The sequence below is a fragment of the Scaptodrosophila lebanonensis genome, unplaced genomic scaffold (genome assembly GCF_003285725.1).
Source record: "Scaptodrosophila lebanonensis strain 11010-0011.00,11010-0021.00 unplaced genomic scaffold, SlebRS2 tig00000053-arrow-pilon, whole genome shotgun sequence".
Lineage (NCBI taxonomy): Eukaryota > Metazoa > Arthropoda > Insecta > Diptera > Drosophilidae > Scaptodrosophila > Scaptodrosophila lebanonensis.
Window position 1 is genome coordinate 5486125 of NW_022060548.1, and position 13048 is coordinate 5499172.

Genomic DNA, 13048 nt, shown 5'->3' on the forward strand with positions numbered 1-13048 from the left:
ATAATTGAAAGAATTGAGTGCGTCTTTAATTATAATGTGAGAGGAAATTGTACAAATATTTTATGTAATCGTAAGTCTTGTTAAATATGATTTGACACTCTTATCACTCATATCACACGCAACATTTCAAACAAATATTTTACACACTTGGTTATACCTTTGCCCCCATTAATAAGTATGTATTATATGTCCTATGCCGAAGGCATTTTCAACCGTTTGTCTCCCTGATAATTGCTAATAATTTAGTGTCATTTAACGAATTTAAGCTCCCATTATCATTTATTTGTTAGCTATTTGGCGAGAAACTCACCGAAACAGAGACACCATTCAATGTCTAGTATTGCATTAGTATTGAAAGGCATTTACTTATCATTCTATTATGTTTACCAGACTTTTGTTTTCAAAGACACTTCATCGACCATCATTCATTATATGGATTTACCCCAAAGTTGGAATTGTGTGTAGTTTCCGTTGTCGCGTGAATGAAATGAAAATATTATTTCATAATAATTGCCGTTAAAGGTTAATTGTGAATAATAGAACTGCGATTCAATATGTCGGTCGGTCGGCCGTGTGCAAAGAATTGTCACAATGAGTTGAATTATTTGTTCCAGCCATTTTTGGGAACTGAAAATGTTGTTAGTGCCTTGGCGAAAGGCGATTCATAATTAAGTTGGTGGGAGCCGCGGAAAGTCCGTTGACAATTGTGAAACCGTTTGGTAATAAAAATTTGTAGTTTCCCAAACATACCATTAAAAAAATAAAACAACTATAATTATTTGTAGTATTTTTGTAGCCATTTTCCGTAAGGATATTCATAATTACCATAAGGGGGGGTCGTCGAAAGTTTGTGATTAAAGGCAGATTAAAAAAGCGCGTGATTAAATCTATATAATTTAAAGCTGGAAAATTGTTGGGTGAATAAACTAATCCAATTATGGACTTTCATCGGGAAGAAAAGCTAAAGTTATAACTAACTAGCGCTCCAATAAATTATGCAACTTTTCAGTTTTTCCGGATTTAGCTGATGACTTTTCCCAAGAAATCGCTATCACATGTTTAGGTTTCGTACATATTCGTACATTTCGTTAGGTACAGCCGAGGTAGTGGATTTATCTCTTCTTAGAATTCAAGTTACGATTCAATTTCTTCCAATATGGCCCACTCTTTACAATATTTTATGGTATTTTCAATATAATTTCAAAGCATATATTAGATACCGAAAATTCTTCGAAACGAAAAGTGTTCCTGATTTCGTTCGAAAATGGGAACAGATATGGGAGAGTTTATACCATCCACCGAAACATTTAAAATGGTTCAGCTTTCTTCAGGACCTTTTTGAAAGGCTGCTTACTAATTCTCCAGCTTTGAGATAAAATGCTGTTAAGATTATAACCATCAACATCAAGCATTAATCGACTCTATTTTTTGCATTTTTTTACAATTTTGAATTAAAAAATAGAGTCTAATTAATATTTAAGAGTGGCTTTAAACGATGACTTTTATAGACCATTTTTAAATTTTCAAAATGCAAAAAATAAGAAGTTTAATACTTATTTAAGCATTTAGTGAAGACCATAATTCGATTCTCGACGAGTGAACATTTCTAAAAGTTATTGCCTTTCCGAAAGATATAATACACGATATGTATATAATTTGAAGACTAGCAATAACAACTAAACGCATTTATTGTGTTGGTACTTATTTATTTGTGCATTTTATCGCCCACGGCAATGCCCGAAATCAAAAGTAATCCATCATCCGGGAGGCTTTAAGGGGAAACCGACGGCTCTTCACACTGGGTCCTGATAAGAGCGAATGCCGCGCCAAGTTGGTTATACAAAAGCATAAATTGTTTCGAAAGCCACCGAAGCACTGCCGAAAAAAACTGAACACAAAAATCTAGAGAATCATAACACAGGCCCGATTACTCAATCAAACTAATGTCGTTGTCATCGCCGGGCAGCAAAGGTGTCGGGGGGTGCCTCACATAATGGGCTCTAACTGGGGCTGCATGAGAATCTATTGGTGATTTTAATTCGTCAACAACAACAATAAGTGAGAAATGAAAGAGAGAGAGAGAGAGAGAATAGAGGAAGAATCGTAGTAGAACAGTAGTGCGACAACGAGGACGACGTTCGCCCAAAAGATAAGCAAAGTGATTAACAATTACTCGATCAAAAGTACCGACGCACTCGAAGCCCCCAAACCCGAGCCCGAGCCCGAGCATGGGTGGAAGCGAGATCAAAAGTGGTTCGAACAAGAGATATGTGATTGTGTGTGGGTTTAATAAGCCACCGAGTGTTTTGATTTATATAGCTGGTGAATCGCATCGGTGCGACGATTGGGTGTACACGACGAGCAACAAGACGATGGCCCGATCCGCCATACATACACTGCTAGGTATAGGTGCGAAGCATTCTTATCGGCTCAATTGTGAGATAGCATGGTTCATGGCATATCTACATACCGCTCTATTATTATTAATATAGGTATCTACCCATTAGCACAACATTATATGTACAATCTATTATATTCTGTAAAATCTGATTTGGTACAATTTATTGGACTTCAGCAATTAGTTCACTGCCAGCGCTTGTGCGATCTGGTCATCGATTTCAATACGCTCGGAACCGATCCCCAGCAATGGAGGCGACCAAATCAAGCAAATCATTGTTCTCCATTGACAATATCTTGGAGCATAAAACCCAAACCAGTACACGGGAGGCTGTCAAATTAGTCACACATTCTGTTTCAACCCCGCCACAGAGTCCAGCCAGCCTGTCCAGCAACTCACCCGCCAATAATGTCGCTCCAATTTCCACATCGTACGAACTATCACATGCCGATGTTGCCGCCTCCTCACAATTTTCACTCAAGAATCTGGAGCCAAGTGCGGCAGCCACCCTGCTGTCGCCCACAACGCTGCGCTTCAATCCTGTCTATCCAGATCCCGCCTCGTTATTCTATCAGCAAGTCCTGAACCTGCAGAAGAACACCTCCCTCTTCATGCCACATTTTCAGGCAGCCGCCGTTGCTGCCGCAGCTGCTGCCACGCCGTCGGCATATTGCGATCAATATAGTCCGTTTATGGACTGCGAAGGTGAGTTTGCGTTTCAAAACATTCTAAATTACATAAAGAAATTGGAAATAGCTTTAGGGCAAACAGAAGCGTAGAATTGAGAGAATTGTATTATTATTGGAAGTGATTTTGGGCCCTAAAGATAGAGAGAATTGTATTGCGATCAATATAGTCCGTTTATGGACTGCAAAGGTGAGTTTGTATTTCAAAAAGTCGAAATGTTTTTTTTAAACGAAATTTCGGAACATTCTACATTACATAAAGAAATTGGAAACAGCTTTAGAGAACACAGTTGTGTAGAATTGAGAGAATTGTATTATCTTCAAAATCGAAGTGATTTTGCTTTCTAAAGAATATCTTTAGTCCAGACATTTAAAAGACGGATTTCAAAGTAATAATCGGTTCCAGTCCCTAAAAATTAAATGACTAACATTTAATATTGCTAAGTGATTTAATTAGAAGATAAGTGGCTTACTTGGACATTAATAAAACTGTTAAGAACCGATTTGTCAAGTGGAATTGATATGGATTTAAAGAAAAAAGAGAGCTATATTCCTCTATAGAACATAAAAAATAAATAAATACTTTCCATACATGAAAAGCCACAGATTCAATCCGAATAAAATCCTAAATAGCCATTTCTATAGAGTCACTTTATGAAGGAAGTTCTAAGGGCTTAGGACAGATAAATAACATTCATAATAAATAAAATGTTGAATCGAATTTAGTCTTTGAAGCCCAGTCCGTAGCTTTTCAAGCCCTAATATTTCAAACTGAACATACGATTAGACTAGCAGTTGAGTTCTTCACACATTTATCAAAATTATTCATATACATACATAGCATAAGACAATTTTCCTTTTTTGATGTACTGCTTAAAGTATATTTATGTGAAAATTAATAATTGTTAGATTTAGAAAATAAATTGCTTAATCATGGTCTAATCTCAAATCAGTTTGTCCTCATTCATTAATTAGTTGGCTATTTTGTTCATTCATCAGCTCACATACCAAAAAGTACTTGAGATACATAAGTTACTGAACGTTTGGACAGACATTTGCGTCAATACTGAACTGGCGAAATAGGATAAGCGAGAATTTAACCCACAAATGGGTGAAAGAAATCGTCACATTTTATATGTTGTAATGCTCGCTAAACAGTACACACTATGTAGTACTGCCCCCCCTTCACAATCGTATCTGCTGAACTGGCGAAATAGGATAAGCGCGAATTTAGCCCACAAATGGGTGAAAAAATGGTGAAATTGTATATGTTGTAATGCTCTTTAAACAGTACGTAGTACTGCCCCCGTTCACAATCGTATCTAAGCCGAACTTCCCTCGAAAAGACTAGGAGAAGAGGAGTTTGGTTGAGAATACAAGTAGTGCGCCTTAAACTCAAAAAGCATTGTCAGTAGTCTTACCCACATGAAGTCGAATATGAAAAAGAAAAGATAACCCACAAGGTTGTAAATGCCACCCATTCAATCAGCTACTACTCTATTCGATCTCCCCAAAAATGCGCTTACGTACCATAATGAAGTTTAATGTAACCATGAGCGTGATTATAAATAGTGTGTTGATGTTTGTTAAAGTCAAGTGTTGGCGCCAATGCCACTTCATAGCTCCGAATCACACACAAAAAGGGCAGGGGGGAGTTTTAGATATAATGCCACACACACACACCCTCACACTCAGTCAGACGCACACGCACAACCGTGGGTATATTTTGGGTCAAACGCACATTAACCCTCAATCCACCAACTGGCGATTTGTCGCTTTATACCCTTATCTAAATGACAAATAACACTTATTTATTTGAAATTGATGTAATAAGCAGTCCGCATTCATTTGGTGCTCTAAAAAAAACTGTGTGGACTAGTTTCTCGAAACGGTTCAGGAACCGTGAGATACCAAAAAAAAAAAACAAAGCTACGATATTATAGCTAAGCACAGGGTTAGGGATTTCTGTTCTTATTTATGATGTTGCTTTTGAATGTGATCAAAAATTCGATATATTATAGTATGCATAATATATATAATATAGGACGATTGATGAAAGATATGATTTCGAGCATAGAATGTATTAAAATAACGTTCTTATACAAAAGAGTGGATCTCTAAACTCAAAAACAGGGTAATTAGTTCTTCAAAAAAAAAAAACTTTTAATCTAAGCGAAAAACATACGTTTCAATAAAACTCTTTAAAAAAATGTAGAAACATGAGAAAATGTAAAATTATACAACTCTTTTGTAACATAAAATAATAGCTCTGAAATCTGCAAAACTGTCTGATTAGTTTTTCCAAGCAGTTGAACTTATAAGACTCGAAATAAATTATAATTACTAGCCAAAAGAATTAAAATATCAGTTAATATTTATCAATATCATATATATCAGTGCTGACTCACACCGTTAATGGAATTTTATCAGCAATTTTGACAATCATTTTAAAATATAATAACATATAAATTGCGTCAACATAGTATAAATTGTTTAGAGATCAAGATTGGTAGCCAGATGGTATTCCAGATTGATAAAAATAGTAACAAGATAGAATTTGCTTTTAATATTTATCGGCTTATATCTTTGTTTGCATTACTGTGCTGTGGTTTGCTAATATTGAGGTGCTTTCATATTCTCTGAATAATTATTGTCAATAATACGCAACATTTCATTGTCAATCAAAGTGGATTTTCTCCACTGTTGAACATTTTATCAACCATCTAAGCTGAAATGATAGATTGACACTACACTCTCAATGTCTGTTGCGGTATTTCTTCCCCATTTTCCTTTAACGAAATATCCTTTAAGAAGATGCTACCTAGTCGTATCTTCTGCTCACAGATGTTTACCGATTGAGAAGAAATATTAAAAATCGATGAACAAAATTGTAAGTTCAATATTGATTTAGGAAAGCGAAATCTTATTAGATTGTGTACCTTTTTCCAAATTTTTCGATTATAACAAGTTAATTAACTTTATATTAATATTCTTGATGGCATAGATCTGTTTAAATTTTTAAAGAATACCATCAACTTAAAATTTAATAGCATATTAATAAAATACTCCATTTATATTCTTGATCGCTACGCATTCAATTCTACATATCTACACTAAATCTTTATGCAGAGCATGATCACTTCGGCTACTCGGAGGTGTATTATCTCGGAATTTGTGCCCTTATGGAAGGCTTATCTAAACTAAAAATGCTATTAGGAGCGATTAATAGGCGCTGTCCATCATCTTGCGACGACAATTGCCAGTTGATTGAGATAAGCGATTGAGTCGTCGTCTATCGTGTGCTGAGTGGGTGATGTGGGCATTGGTACCTGATATATATATTGGACATGTACATGATATAGACAAGCAGAATAATAATAACAAACTTAATTTCGAGCGATTAGGGTACTATTTCGAGCACACCATAAAGGAAGTGAGGGGTTGTGAAGATTCAGATTTGATTTGAATCGATTCTCTGGCATGCGGACCAAGTGGCTTATCGCCACTTAATGAAACAAGCGTTAATAAGTCTATTTGTACACAATTTAGATTAAACACATTATATATTTAAGTTCGTTATGAACAATTCATAAATATAAATGAATACATAAATGTCTTTTTGGGCTTTTGCGCGAATACCGTTGAGGTAATTCCAGCCAAGAATGGAACGATTGCTCAGTGAATTAGTGTGCTATATCGGGAGTTTTTGTAGGTAATGACCAATACTTTATTGCTCATTTCGCTATCAAACACGTCATCTTTATTACCCGAAACCTACAAGTCTTAAGTGTTGTTACGCAGGTGTATTGGACTTCCAATATTTCCAAGTGGGCGTTGACGTATTGCCCATAGTTGTAGTGCTCGTAGTTGGTCGAGTAGTTGATAGTATTGCTTGATAAGCGCATGAAAGGGACGGACTATTATAATGCTATTGGCCGACCAATCACAGACAATTACAATTAACAAACTTTTCAGTTCAAGGAGGTTTCGTTGTTGCAACGAAATGAAAAAGATGAAAAGATGAATGTAAACTATTTGCAAATTATTGTTGATATGCAAAGGAATGAAAAAAGGTTCTTTTGGTTCTGATTTTTATTTAAATTCATGACTTTCTAAGCAGATTGTTATTCAAATCTAGTCACTAACTTTTTTCATCTATTAGGCATTCCAATATGAAATAATATATAACTTTATAGCAATCGAAACTATACTCACTAGATAGTCGGAAAGGCTTTCTAATGACTTTTCGTCTTATATTAGCACTTTTAAGTTTTATTGACGGATTTTGTGTCAGGAAAGTATATCCGTACTTGGCTTGCTTATTGATAACTCTTTGAATTCCGATTTATTAGATCTCCAGACAAATTTACTAACGAAGACAAATCAACAAAATGCTTAGAATTAAATTTTTGTATTGAAAACAATGCAATTAGAAAATAAAGTTGTACCATCATTTAATCATTTTGAATTCATTGTTATTCCTAGCTACTATTCTCAATATGGATTTGAAAAATTAAGAACCGAATCGTTTTAGCTAAGATAAGAATCTTATAATTAAGTATAGCTCTCTGCTAAGAAAAGCCGAAGCCTTATATTATAACTCTGTACCTATAAGAAAAGGAACGTTTTTAATTTACTTTGATTGAAAATGTTTGATCTTACAAAAGCGATGTTGGGTTAAATTTTCTAAAATTCCATGTCTATTTTCCACTTAAAAGTGGATAGCTATATCGTTTTCGTTGAGCACTTTTGTAGCTCCCAAATATCTAATAGATTTGTATCACTCGTGGATTGCTTATGGTAACCATGTATGCCAAATAGTTGTAGAATAGAAAACAGCTTTTAATTTAAAGATAAGATAGTTTGGGAATAGTCGTTTAAAGAGCAAAGCATAGAAGAAGATTGGTAGGCAATTCCCATAAAAAAATATAAAATATCCAAGTTTTAATATGAATTTTGTTCGATTTCGATATTGAAGAAGCATAACTATTTAGCTGAACTAACAAACCCAATTCTTCTATGGCTTCTCAATAGGTTTTGGAAATCCCGCGAGCGCTGCCGCTGCACTCTATTGTAACGCCTACCCCGCTGCTAGTTTCTATATGTCGAATTTCGGCGTAAAGCGGAAGGGCGGCCAAATACGCTTCACCTCACAACAGACGAAAAATCTCGAGACCCGTTTCTCCAGCTCTAAGTACCTGTCGCCCGAGGAGCGTCGTCACCTGGCTTTGCAGCTAAAATTGACGGATCGCCAGGTGAAGACGTGGTTTCAGAATCGTCGCGCCAAATGGCGACGGGCCAACCAGTCTAAGCGAAGTCTGAATAGCGGCGGAAATACGAAAAACATGTCTTCCGAGGCCGGAAGTTCGGGAGCGACGGACAATAAAATGGAGGCAGGGGCTGCGCAAAGCGATGAGGACGATCGCATGTACCTATCGGAGGACGATGAAGACGACGACGCCGAACAGGAAGAAGTGATAAAGCTCAGTTGACAAATATCAGGAGGAACATCAATCCTTACTCATAGCTAAGATCTTAGTGAGTATGCCATTAAAATAATTGTAGATATTCCTTTAGAAAGTAAGTAGTTCCTGATTACCATTAAGCTAAGTACATAAGTATAAGTTAATATCATACTATAAGTATAGAAATAAGATAACTAATTAACTAGTTTGTTAACATAATTAAGGTCTATCTTTTCATCAGTAAAATATGTAATAAATTCTGACTAATAAATTAATATTTTATATATACTTAAATGTTATCTTCAAGCTGATATCTGGTAAGTGTTTTGAAGATAACTATTTTAGTCTAATGACTAACAAACCTTGTATTTTAAAAGTAAATCAATTAATTAAACAATATTGTTAGAATGGATTGGTACAGTTCTGGTATATGAGGTGCATTCCAAAGTAAACAGGAAAAGTTATTTCGAACACGGAAAAGCTTAATGCCTTTTCAAATGCTAGAAATTTCTAGAATTAATTATTGCAGTGAAAAAATATTTCTCTTTAATTAAAAAATCCCAGCTCCAAATTAAAATTAATAGAAAATAGTTTTTCAAATAACAGCTTTTGCCTAATATTTTTAGAAAATACGTATTCTTATCTAGAATTTATAAAGCAGACAACTTATTTTCTATCTACGAAAAAATTATGCAATCGGCGCATAAAACAATAATTTAAAAAAGATCTTAAGCACTGAATATTTAGTTTTCTTTTTTTAAATGGAAAATCTAGTTCCACAAAGGTGCTTAATTTTATTAAACTTTTAGCTTGTTTTTCATAAAAGTAGCGAAAGTATTTAGAAATTCCATTTCAATCGCTTAAAAACAACACCCATTAAAAAGTTCAAAACAAACTGCTTCCTATTTAGATAAAATTCTAAATTTCAGAGAACAAATTCTTAGTTTTAAAAGTTATTACTAATATTATAAGGAAATCATTTTCTCAGCTTTCTTCATTACGTGAAAAGAAAGGGAACGTGTGCTTGAACAACTTTTCTAAAAAGTTGCTTTTATTCGTTTGTTTTGTTCGTGATTTTGACAAGACGAGTCGTTCCAGATATTTCTGTCCGTCTGTATGAACGTAAGCATCTGGGAAAGTATAAGAGATAGCGTCACCAGACTTCTCCTAAGTTTAGGAAAAAACGAGATAATCTTTTTATTTTTCAATGAATCCTCCACAACTCTGCCAAAGCTAAGCTGAGATTTCTATTACAAATTTTTAAAATATTGTAAAACTAAACTAAATAATTTGTGCATTTAGAATTTAATAATTGTTTATTGTTATTTGTAATTTCATAGACAGTTGATAGTTCAATGAAACTGATAGCTCTCCAAGCACGCACAATTGGGCAGTGTACAGCGTGGGGCCAGGTTCGATAGATGGCCCATGGTGACGGGAAAAGAGAGCGGTACGAACCACTTGGGATATGCGCAAATGGTCGTCGCTGGGGCGCCCAGCGTTGACGAAGAGCTGACCAAAGCGCTGGACTTCAGTTCCAACTTGGTTCGACCATACTGCAAAGCAATGGCAGTCCTTATAGCTGATGATTTGATTTCCAAACTAGTAGTATAGTGGAGTACTTACCTGATCGGCAATGACCGGCTTGAAAGCACTGCTCCGCTGGGGTCCTGATCCTGGCAACTGCAACGACTGCGGCGGTTCTGTTGCCGGAATGAGTTGGGTGGGCGTGGCCCTCGAAGTGGGCGACACATTTTCAATGGCCCGTATCAAGTCCAGATCGCAACGCTTCAGAACTAGCTCCAGCACGGAGCGTTTACGTTGCGGAAATAATTGGGCCAACATATCGATTGCCGTCTGAGAAACTGGAGTTGTTTCCTAAAATCGAAAAATATAAAAGGAAAGGTACTTTAGAAAGATATTTTAACGAAAAAATTGCAAATTCTCATACCAAGTACATAAGTGTTGGCAAATCGAGATTTAATTTGTGAAATTTCTGATAAATTAAATTAAATAAAAAAATATTGTGGCCGCCCTTCTCTGCGATTCTCAAACGAAGTACCTAAGTGATGGAAAATCGAGATTTAAATTGTGAAATATCTATCACAAATTGACAAAAAATAAATAAATTGTGAAATTTCTGATAAATTAAATTAAAATATGTAAATTTTGAAATTTCTGATAATCTAAATAAAATAATTGAGACCACCATCCTCTGCAAATTAAATATTGTGGAATTAGGTTGTGAAATTTCTAATAAATTATGTATATACTTTATGGAGTCCCTCCTTTTGCTTGTTACATACTAAAATGTTGTCCGCAGAAATCCTTTAAGCTTCAAAAATTATGTGACTTTTTTTCTTAATTTTTTACAGATGGCTAATTATATGGAGTTATCTTTTTAATTGAAAATACCTTCAGAAGTTAAGAAACAGCTTTTTATCAAGAAAAGCATTCGCATCAGCCAATGTCTGTGTAATTCTTATTAAACTTGTCGGTTCTTTATGGAATAAAAATAAAAAGAATTCTGGAGATATCAAATCTCTTTGAAGTTTTTATTTGCGAAAATACAAACAAACTATGTTTGTTTCCCAAAAACGTTATAGGCTGTTTTATATAAGTAATATTAATTTTATTATCATATATTGTGAAAGATTTCCAACGTTTTTTTAATAATTTGTTTTTAAATGATATTATAAAACCATAATACATATACATACGTGATCTCCCAATTATTTTTTTTATTGAATAAGACATCACAGTTTTAAATTAATTTTGAAAGACATTTCAACTCACCAACATGCTGGCAGCTCGAACAGTATTATCCTTGCGCGTAGCGCTCAGATCCTGCGCGACATTGTTGACTTCTGTTGGCTGCTCTGCGACCGCCGATTGCATTTGCTTTCCCTCATCGGAATGGCAGTCTGGCAGGGACTGCAGGTCCTTGGGTTCGGTTACAGTCAGCCCGAAGATGTTGCCCGGCGGCAGTGCATCGATTTTGCGTCCCGTCTTGGTGGCCACCAGACGCAATGCAATCGCATCCTCCACAGCCTGCTGACGCTTGAGGGCGACCTTTAAATAAACACACCAATCCCCCAAAAAACAAAGAGAATATGTATTTGATGCGTACAATTGAAATTAATATGCGACAAGTGTGTGGATTCGGAGTCCGTGTTTGACTTTTACACAGTTTCGCTGCCAAACCAAACAGAATGCCAATGAAATGCCAATTCCTTTGGGCATTGTCCGGTTCCAGCTAAAGCTGTACGTCCAACTCCATTCCAGCATTAACACTTGTGCAAACATATGGTAAGCGGATATTTCGCTCGATTTGCTGCCACGTTTGACAACTTTTCATCATTATTCCTATTCGGACGAACTTTGTGGGAAATCTGGCAGTTAACAGCTAAACGTATTCAATTTCATTTGTTTACATAACATGTTGGTTGGGTTGGATTTGTCGAATGCACCCCAACGGGTATTTGTCTATCAAATTAGAACACAGAAACTTTGGCTGCACAGACAGAATAAATGCGTTAATGCAAAAAAAAAAAAAAAAATACCTAAGGCAAGTGAAAACAATAAATGGCTAACTGGCATTTTCTAAAGAAATATTTGAATATTCTCTGAGAGCTTGAAATTTAAGATTTAAATTTAAAGTTCCATTAGTTGTTGAAAACAATAAACTAGCTTACCCTTTTATTTCTGGGGTATAAAAACAATTCCTTAAAACTATCAAGGTCTTATCTTTTTTAAGCGTACAAAAAACAATGAACTACAAAGACTATTAATATGAGCAACAGAAAACCTTAGCACCTAACAGCAGAGAACACTAAACTTGGAACGTAGACTTGTCTTATTCGTGCAGAGCAAGTTACCAATCAAATATATCCTCATTATTTCCTCTGTAGTTCCATATGATCGAAGATTGAAATCATTGTTAGTTGCATATCCTTTTTGCTTATGAAGATATCTGAAGCAAATCTGGGATATACGAGTCTTGAAGGTAGGTAATATCAACAACTGAAATAAAATTTCAATCGTACAAAATAACTATTAACCCATTATATGAACATACCTCCGTCAAAGATGATAAAATGGAAGGGTCCGTTTAATACAAGCATTGAAACGATTGATACTATAATAGATATTTGTATAATCTAATTTCACCTAAATCTCACCTGGGCGGCCATTATTCGCTGCCTTTCGAAAATTAGAACACATTTGGCACATTTACAGTTCTTGTAGGTGCATAGCTTTTTGTGGCCCCGTAATTCAGATATAATGCCGTGATTACGGCATCGCGCACATTTCGGAACTCGATTGGAAATTTTTGGTGTTTCAATGAGTTTCAAGGATTTCGAATTGGACGCATTTCGCGGGCGTTTAACGACCAACGCGCCACTCCCCTCACAGTCCTCGCTGGCCATTTACCCAACTTAAAGTTCAAATGGCAAACCGGTGATGAAAAGTTTTCTTAGCTAGCGAAGATTTGTAAC

The 13048-nt window shown here is 35.4% G+C and overlaps 2 protein-coding genes across 2 annotated transcripts; one reads left to right on the plus strand and one right to left on the minus strand.

Annotated features, from left to right (window-relative positions):
* Positions 1-2646: 2646 nt before the first annotated feature.
* On the plus strand, positions 2647-8576 carry LOC115623863 (hematopoietically-expressed homeobox protein Hhex). Its single transcript, XM_030518408.1, has 2 exons — positions 2647-3103; positions 8119-8576. Exons 1-2 carry the CDS (start codon positions 2647-2649, stop codon positions 8574-8576), a joined length of 915 nt encoding a protein of 304 aa, XP_030374268.1.
* Positions 8577-9901: 1325 nt separating this feature from the next.
* On the minus strand, positions 9902-12979 carry LOC115623864 (doublesex- and mab-3-related transcription factor A2). The gene is made up of 4 exons (XM_030518409.1): positions 12731-12979; positions 11367-11621; positions 10176-10427; positions 9902-10105 (listed from the first exon to the last, which is right to left on the minus strand). The coding sequence occupies exons 1-4, from the start codon at positions 12977-12979 to the stop codon at positions 9902-9904; spliced, it is 960 nt and encodes a 319-aa protein (XP_030374269.1).
* Positions 12980-13048: the final 69 nt, after the last annotated feature.

Bases quoted from the DNA above. Each gene is read 5' to 3' on its own strand.
- LOC115623863 (XM_030518408.1), top strand. From the start codon at position 2,647: ATGGAGGCGACCAAATCAAGCAAATCATTGTTCTCCATTGACAATATC. The intron at 3,104-8,118 runs GTGAGTTTGCGT...GCTTCTCAATAG, and splicing joins TCCGTTTATGGACTGCGAAG to GTTTTGGAAATCCCGCGAGC.
- LOC115623864 (XM_030518409.1), bottom strand. From the start codon at position 12,979: ATGGCCAGCGAGGACTGTGAGGGGAGTGGCGCGTTGGTCGTTAAACGC. The intron at 11,622-12,730 runs GTGAGATTTAGG...GTTTATTTAAAG, and splicing joins AGCGAATAATGGCCGCCCAG to GTCGCCCTCAAGCGTCAGCA. The intron at 10,428-11,366 runs GTTCGAGCTGCC...TTTCGATTTTAG, and splicing joins CTACGCGCAAGGATAATACT to GAAACAACTCCAGTTTCTCA.